Here is an 8,730-nt window from a genome sequence, read left to right on the forward strand (position 1 = left end):
AGGCCTTCTTTCTTAAAGGAACCTTCAGAAAAAGACTATGTTGTCTCCTCAAAGACTCTTAATTACTGCTGAAATTAGCTCCAAGGAGAGAAGAAATCCTTTGAAGATTTCCCAGCCTACTCTACAGATTCTCAAATGCTGAGATTAAATATAACTGGCATTGTCTAAAGTCTTAAATAAAATAACTAACTCAACTCGCTACAGAAAACACAGCTAAGCTTTGAAAGAAGAACAGATCTGTACAAGTGCTGGTCCAAAAAAGAAAGAAAAAGTTGTGAACACTTTAATTTTTTCCTGGTTTTTCATCGAAATTTTGGATATAAAAATATTTGGACCCAATCCTATTCTGTTCTTTAATAGAGAATTTCTATTATTGGACAGTAATGCGTTCATTGGAAACTATTGTTAATGTAACAACCAGATTCCAAGAGAAGCCAGCCAGATTTAAGAGCAGGTATCAGTCTATTAGTAGCTGATAATCTACACACTTCCATTTATAAACCATTACTGGTTTTCGATCATCCCATAGATGGGTGATGCAAGGAGCGTGTGGCCTTCACCTTGCATTAGCTATCGGGATGTGAATAATTTTAATGGTGTCCTCTAATAAACTATGGACTATTGTATTGCTATGCAGCGGTGCTGAGAATTTCACAACTTTGCCAAATGGAGAATTAAACTAACACTTTTTTTCATTACATTTGATTAGGAAACTAGGGGCAACAGGGGTGGCTGGGTGATCAGGCGGTCACTTGGGGCACCAACGTTCAGTGTTCCAAAAATCCTCATTTTTTGGGTGGTTGGGTTTTTTGGGGTGTGTGTGTGTTTTGCTTGTGCCTTTTATGTAGCTGCATGGGGAGCATTTTCTGCCATGGGTGACAAAACATGTGGGCCAGCCCAAGTGGACAAGTCTCTAAGAGGTGCAGCACAGAACTCCTAACTGAGGAAAAACTAAGGCTATGTTTACACTACAGCCTGGACCGACGCTCTGAGATCAATCCTTCGTCGGTCGATTTAGCAGGTCTAGTAAAGACCCGTCAAATCAACAGCAGATCGCTCTCCAGTCAACCCCTGTGCTCTACCCCCGACGAGAAAAGTAAGGGGTCTCCCATTGACCCCCCGACAGCGTAGACCCCGCAGTAACTCAACCTCAGGTACATCGACTCCAGCTACTTTATTCACGTAGCTGGTGTTGCATAGCGTAGGTCGACTTACTGCGGTAGTGTAGACAGAGCCTAAGGTGCCCTCCACAGGCGCCAACTTTTCAAAGTGCCGGATGGTGCTCGACCCCCGATTCTTCCCCACGCCCTGTCTCTTCCCGCCCCCACTCTATCCCTCCCCCAAGCGCCGCATCCTCGCTCCTTCCCCTTCCCTCCCCCAGCCTCCTGCACACCAGGAAACAGCTGTTTGCGGCGGGTGGGAGATGCCGGGCGGGAGAGGGAGGTGCTGGGTTGCTGGGCCTGCCGGCAGGCGGGAAATCCTGGAGGGGAACTGATAGGGGGACTGTTGGTGGGTGCTCCAGCCCTGGAGCACCCACGGAGTCGGCGCCTATGGTGCCCTCCTGATCCTGGGCTGCTCTGGGACTCCTGGCGTAAATTATACAGTCCCGAGGGTGTGTCGAAGTTACAGCAGCCTCCGTTCATTGCCTTATGGGATGCAGCACTGCTTGCTGCAGTCCTGACTTAAACATGTCCTCCTTGCCCCCAGCTATGCTGCTTCCTGCCCACAAAACCAGCGTTTGTGAGGGACTCTCTTTCCCTGTTCCTGCAGTGGGGGAATCCTGCCCCAGCCAGATCCTGGAATTTGAGATTTCCTTTATGCCACTTTGCCTCTTTGCAAAGAAGACTGAGAAGGGGTGAGGAGCTTGCCCTATGTTGGGAAATCTCGATTTGACTGGTTAGCAGCCACTATGAGATCCTGGCAGGAGGCTCTGAGGTGGAGCTATTTTTGTTTACTTAACCACATCTGAATACGCCCTACTAGCAATGGTTCCAAAATGTGCCAGTCAGACCACAAGATTTCTTAATGTTACTGGCTTACTAACTAGGAGAAGCGTTATTTAAATCATTTGTGTTGAAAAGATCAGTGCCTCAGTGTACAACCAAAATGATTATTGGATTATTTCAGGGAACGTCTACACCTAAAATGCTACAGCCGCACAGCTGTTCCACATCAGCACTTCAGTGTAAATACTACCTACGCCGACAGGAGGGGTTCACCCGTCACTGGTGCAGGCAATCCACCTCCCTAAGAAGCAGTAGCTAGGCTGATGGAAGAATTCTTCTGTCGACCTAGTGCTGTCTATACCGGGAGTTAGGTTGGTATAGCTATGTCTCTCAGGGGGGCGGATTTTTCATAGCCCCGAGAGATGTAGCTATACCAATATAAGTTCCTAGTGTAGACCTGTCCTTATCGCAAATAGATGCCTGCAGCACATAATGGGAAGGTGTGATGAATTTGGGCTATGTCTGGACCATTTATGAATTCTGATTGATGATGTGAAGTTATATTATGAAAAAATGCTGTATCCTTCTGTGCCTATATGAACATGCATCCACCACTACTAACTAGACCTATAGCAGATACACACCAGGCTGGGAAATGGGAAATACTTATGGTTAACAATGATACTTAGACCGCACCAAGCTTATGCTAATAAAGCAGCTAATAAAGAAATCATTAGTGGGGAAAAAGTTTCACTGTTTTGTCTGAAGGGACCAGAGAAGGTAGGCGCAGTAGAAAGTTATCAGGAGTAGAACAAAAAAGACCAGGTGACCAGCAGCAGTTTAGATGAAGAAACCCACAGATGGGGAGGGCAGACAGGAAAAGGAAACATGGGGCAGGAGAGACAAAATCATAGAAGTTGGGTGAGGGTCTTCAGGAGGAAGAGGTCACCCAGCAATATAGCAGCCTCATGGGGCTGGGGGACCCTGCCTGCTTTCCTGAGCCCATATGGCCCCAGGGACTCTGGACAACCGAAGAGACTTGGACCCCAGCCTAAAGAATGTCCTGGAGTGGTGAGGAAACCGAGGCAGGGACAGGAGTGCTGGAACAATTTTTAGAGTGGTGCTGCTGCTAATGGAAACCATATATTTGATGTTTGTTATTACTACTTCAAGCCAGGGGTGTGGCTGCACCTCCATCACTCCTAGTTCCAGCACCACTGGACAGGGACACACATTGAGTGCTTATTGTTTTGTATGATCTGTACTCTCCTGTGCTTTACATAAGTGTAAAAGGGCATAGAGGTGACAGACTCTGAACAAAGTGTGTCTCTGTATGTTAACCACTGCACAACTACTGCATGGCCCTGAGAGCGGTAAGCTGAGGACCGGAAGCTATGCACCATCGGGATGGAGTTCCGGGAGAGGGGTGTGTTTGAGTAACTGGGGTATCTTGGGAGTCAGTGCTGGTCCTGGGGGCCTCTAGGGCAGGTGGGCTGAGGAGCCCCATTTCTGAGAAAGGGTAATAGCCTTAGTAGGCTACGGCACTGGTTCCTCCCTTGGCCTCTCTGCCACATTTCCTGGGCACCAAAAGCTTAACACACCCCAGGAGACCCAGTGCAGAAAGGCTTGTATTCCCCCCAGAGCAGTCCCAGTGGGTGGCCGACAGGGCGTGCTCACAGAAAGCTACTGAAGCAAACTGACTTGTAACAAAATAATTCCATTTCTTTACAAGTAGAGGCTCCAATTATTCCTAGGTCACTCAAAATTTTCTTTACTCAGTAGGAATTTTGCAAGTAATACAAATACAGACAGTAGAACCACAAACAGGAGTTATGAATAACAGGAAATATAAAGAAGTATATAAAATAACCATAGAGTGACAGCAAATGAGTAGCTGCCATGTGCTCTATCCCCGAATTAAATAACAAGAGACAGTTCTAATTTAGAAGTTCCTAGACGATCACTTTAGGGAAATGTCAAATACAGACCTAAGAAAAACCAGTACATTCCAGACTGATGAGAGAAAAACACTGCTTTTACGCACTTTATAATTAACCTGTAGAACTTGCAGCCATAGTTTGTTATTGGGGAAAATGGCTGAGTAAGATTTAAGAAAGAAAAGAAAGGTTTAGCTGCTGATGTAATTGAGAAGATTGCCTGCATTATGCCCTTTCAAATAAAATTACAGGAGCGATCAGCCCTCCCGCTTCAGGGCAGAAACTGGTCTCCAGATGGAGCAGAGGAAGAAATTCCCTCATGGTACAGTTTTGCACAATTAGGAGGATTATGGGAGTTGTACAACTTCAATAAAGCAAAGAATCTATTATAGGCCTCTGTGGCACATAAAATACGAAGGCAATTCCTATGAGTCTCTAACACCCCTCCCTCCCCAACCAAAAGAACCCTGAGAAGCATCTTGCCTTCATTCTTCCTCCCCGCCTCCTTCCCCTGCCCTTTTAATTAAAAACGAACCAGACCAGACAAAAAGAACTAAGGAGTGCCTGGTATTTCCTTATATTATTGCTCTGGTGTGGAATCTTATATCTATTCAGCTACAATTACCCACTACATGAAAGAGAATCACTGTCTTTCCCATTTGTACTGGTGTATACAAATTCTTGGACAAAAATGGCAGGAAAGAAACCCCTTATAACCTGTTCTTTTTTCAGCTCTGATGTCTTGCTGTAGACATGCATGTGAGATTTCAATATGCCCAAAGCATTATGAAATGTATAAAACACTGTCAGTTTCTGGCAGATACAGAAGGATCCCATATAAAAGGGCCATATTAGTGCCTGAGCAGTATCATGGAGTGTGTCTGAAAAGGCCTGCCTTACTTTCCCAGTCCAAGGCTTACGGATACCCCCCCGCCCCCCAAAAAATCCCCCTGCACTTCAAAACGATCAGATGTTAGCATGCAAATAATCACCAAAGATTCATTATTGATTCTCTATGTATACTACACCCTTGCCTCAAGAGAAAGAAATAACTATCACTCACCTCAGTGCACATCGTATCTATAGGCTCAGATACTTCGCAGCTAACACAGAAAAGCCCCATCAAAATCAACCAATATATATGGCAAGCCATTAAGGCATTAGATGGCTTCTAAACTCAGATGATCTTGTGGTGTCTTCTCTTAATGAAAGCAAAACCAACATAAACTGAAACAGTCTGCTGGAAATTAACTAAATGGTAAAGGCAGAAAAAGAAAAAAAAGTTTGATAAATCTCTCAGGCTTAGCATGGTGAAATCATAGTCACAGCTTGAAAGGGGAAGTTCCCTGTTTTAAATATAGTCATTCAAATGACTGATAGAGAAGTGATGTTTTGTGGGCCCAGAGCTTATCTAGAAAATGAAAATGGAGGGACAAACCTATGACTGATACTGATCTTGTTTACATGGGTATAAATAATAACAATTAGCTCTTATACAGTACTTTGCATCAGCAGAGCTCAAAAGATTTTACAAAGGTCAGTATCTTTATTCCCATTTTACAGAGGGGGGAAACTGAGTCACAGAGAGTGAGTGACTATCTGCGGTCGCCCAACAGGCCAGAGGCAGTGTCGGGGTTAGAACCCAGATCTTCTATGTGTCCCTATCCAGTGTGCTATGCACAAGACCATTCTGTAAATCAGGAATAGCTACACTGAAGTCAGTGGGGTTACACCAATATAAAGTAGGAGTCAGAGCAGAAATAGTCTCCTAGAAAAAGGAATCAGGAGGTTTAGGATTGTGTTTTTCACCAATAAATAATTTAATGTGAGTGGGGTTCTTTTATGTTAACTTCCCAGAGATCTCATGTCTTTTCCATGTCAGATAAATGGCACTGTATCAGTTATGAGGGTCACGGAAGGCTATGAAAGGATGAAATTGTTTGGTATTTGAATTTCTGCCAACCTCCCCCCACCCCCCACTTTCTGCAAGAACCCCCTCCCCCAAATTTTCAAATCTGCTCTAGTATGGACTAAAATATTGAAACCTGGATGCCTAAAATTTAGGCTTCTAAATCCCTATTTAAGCTCTTCAATACAAGAGATTTACAGACGTGCTGAGCGCTGCCACACACTCAGCCCCGAAAGCAATGGGGAGCTGCAGGTGCACAGCACCTTTGAAATTCAGATCATTGTTATGTAAATGCCTTACTGTGGAGTTAGAGGCTGAAAAGGTTTTCATGATCAGCTGGAGCATTTGAAGGGGCCTATTGCTTACACCTGGAGAGGGCGTGCTTGGGATGGGAGGAGTGGAACTTACCAGAGCGATCCTAAGGCGGATGAGGAACCAACCCAGGAGAGAGGTAGTTTTGGAGTCTCTGCTCTCTCTTTGGGAAAGGAACCATGGAGGAGCTGGGAGAGGAGGCTTATATCCTGGGACTGGCCCTGAGGTGAGAGGGTAGCAGGGGCAAAGGTCACTCTTGAAGCAGGCTTGGGAGAAGACCAACACTACAGACAGACAGCCTGGGGGTAAATCAGGGACAGGGTCAGACCCACCTTGGAGAGACTCAGTCTAAGAAATGGACTCCCAGGGAGAAGATCTGAGGGTCAGTGGCATGGCAGGAGCTAGCCACCTAGGGAGAAAGCCCTGGGAAAAAGCTCTGCAGAGCCCAGGAGGAGGTGAAGAGTCTCTCAAGGACTGAGCTCAGAAGAATTTACATTCATATGCACCTAATTTGGACTTTGGGTACCCTAGAAGGGGTGAGACTTTAGTTAGAGTGACCTGGCAAGAGGGCCAACTCACCATCGCAGACCATGCAAGTCCCAAGGAGGAGAGTGTGGCAGCGTAGTTGCAAGGCTGAGTCTTGCCATGGAGGGTGCTGTGAGATGAGACTATCACAAATGGGGGAGAATGTGTGCTTCTCGATTGACCCCCAAAATAAGGACAGAGCTGGTTGTACTAAATGGGAGGCAGTCATGAATCTGGGGCAATGAAGGCAGAGCTGTGGGCCAGAAAGGGGTGCTGTGGAGGTCATGCTGCCATATGAGGATAAATCAGCCATGATGTATATATTTTTACAATTATGATACTGTAGCCATGTGACTATCTAGCCAAGCAGGATTCCCTAGGCAAAACAATACATTTGCACTCACAGCACTCTGACCAATTAAGAGAGCCTTTACACATTGAATTACCTTTTAATTCTTCTCCAAATTCCTTATTTCCTCCTTGCTGGCTTTTATAGGAACATTCATCTTCACACCTGATGCTGTAGTTACCCATCATCACTTGATGTAGACCGAATAGCCATGATCTGCAAACAGGGACAACAGACCATGAGTTTATGGAGAACTGTTGCATTAGGTATAGGATATATTTACAGTATGTTGAGCCTCTTCGTACACTATGGCTGACATTTTTGAAAGCTGCCTATCAGATTTGGATACACAATTCATAGTATGTTTTTATGGGAATTGAGCATCTAAATCCCTCTATGCAGCATTTAAAATCTCAGCCTCTGGGCTTTAGAAACTCAAAAACTGTGGCTATGGAAAGAATCATCTCCAATCCAAAATGCATGGGATTGAGTTGGTAGATTATTTGAATGATTGCTGCTGTTTGTTAGGAGAGAACAATACTCAGCCCTGTACAAGACACCCTGTACAAGGTACAGAAGGAGACAGGTTGCCGCCAAGGAGTTTACAGTCTAACCAGCCAGATAACATCTATCAGACCTGAATGCACTGAGAGATCTAGAAGAAGGTTTTATCTGAGAGCAATTTTGGCTGTTTTATAAAGAGTGGTGTGACAGTACTCCACTTTCATTGCGCAACGTTGCTGGGTATTGCAGAACTGAATTTGAGGAGGCATTGCCAAACAAAAGGGTGACTTCTGTATTGTCATCAGCCATTTCTTCCTTGACTACTCACGGTAGGCAGACCCTGTGTGTTGCTACTAGACAGTCCCAGCCTGTCTGCTGGCAAGCCAGAGAGAGCAACAGAGCAGGAACTACAGTTAACAATCTGCTTTGCATTTAGTACAACCAGGTCTAATCTCTTCTCTCCCATGAGGGACACTACAAGTGGTTTGCTCAGTGGAATAGAAAAAGGGCTACAGGGGTCCTGAACAGTTTGGAAGAAGGGATAAAGATTAGTGAGGGGGGAAAGCTGGGGTGAAATTCATTGACAGAGAGAAGGGAAAGGGTGGCTGCATTTAAAATAAAATGAAAATTTACTATTGCCCCCAGCCCTCGCCTTCCGAGGAGTGAAGGACAGAGCCTACATCTTGAATTTGAGATTTTGCACATTTTACTTCTGCTGAATCAGCAAGTTGGCTCACAGTTGTCCTCGGCTGTTGCCTGCTAATTCGCTGAAAAGCGAAAGCATTTCCCTTTTTAATCATGTTTCTCACTGCACAGCCACAGATGAAAACAAAAGGGCAGGGCGTGAGATTCATAACATTTTGTGATTACATATAAAAAATGCAAGAATGCAAATAGGAAAACAAACAAACCCAAACTGCCTGGCATTAGTCCCTGCAACATTGCCTGATCTTCTGGCTTTACACCCTGTGCAACCCCATGGGCCCCAACTGACTTTGTTCGCACAAGTGGATTACAATTCCATTGCTTTCTGTGGAATTGTGCCTGCTTACTCCATAGTTAAACTGGGCCCATTTCTTTCACTGAGGTTGAATGGGGTGTGAGGGCAGGATTTGGTCTAATAACTGTAGCTGAAAAAAACCCACCTTATATCTAAGTTGGATCTAATCTTTACACCCACATTGTCCTGCTCTCAGTTGAAACATGTACAGTACATTTGAGACGCAAGTTCCCTGGCTTAGCAAATGG

The 8,730-nt window shown here is 45.0% G+C and overlaps 1 protein-coding gene across 2 annotated transcripts in view; it reads right to left on the bottom strand.

Moving 5' to 3' along the window:
* CD180 (CD180 molecule) overlaps window positions 1-6,293 on the bottom strand; it is a 23,805-nt gene extending 17,512 nt beyond the window's left edge. The window contains exons 1-2 of one of the 2 annotated variants that reach the window (XM_043546466.1): window positions 6,201-6,293; window positions 4,947-5,134 (exon numbers count right to left, since the gene is read on the bottom strand). In XM_043546466.1, coding sequence (XP_043402401.1) covers window positions 4,947-5,036 — 90 coding nt within the window. In that variant the 5' untranslated portion in view covers window positions 5,037-5,134; window positions 6,201-6,293. Of the gene's footprint in view, window positions 1-4,946; window positions 5,243-6,200 lie in introns of those variants that run through there. The other variant, XM_007059006.4, reaches the window with a different exon arrangement.
* Window positions 6,294-8,730: the final 2,437 nt, after the last annotated feature.

Source organism: Chelonia mydas, chromosome 5, assembly GCF_015237465.2.
Source record: "Chelonia mydas isolate rCheMyd1 chromosome 5, rCheMyd1.pri.v2, whole genome shotgun sequence".
Lineage (NCBI taxonomy): Eukaryota > Metazoa > Chordata > Testudines > Cheloniidae > Chelonia > Chelonia mydas.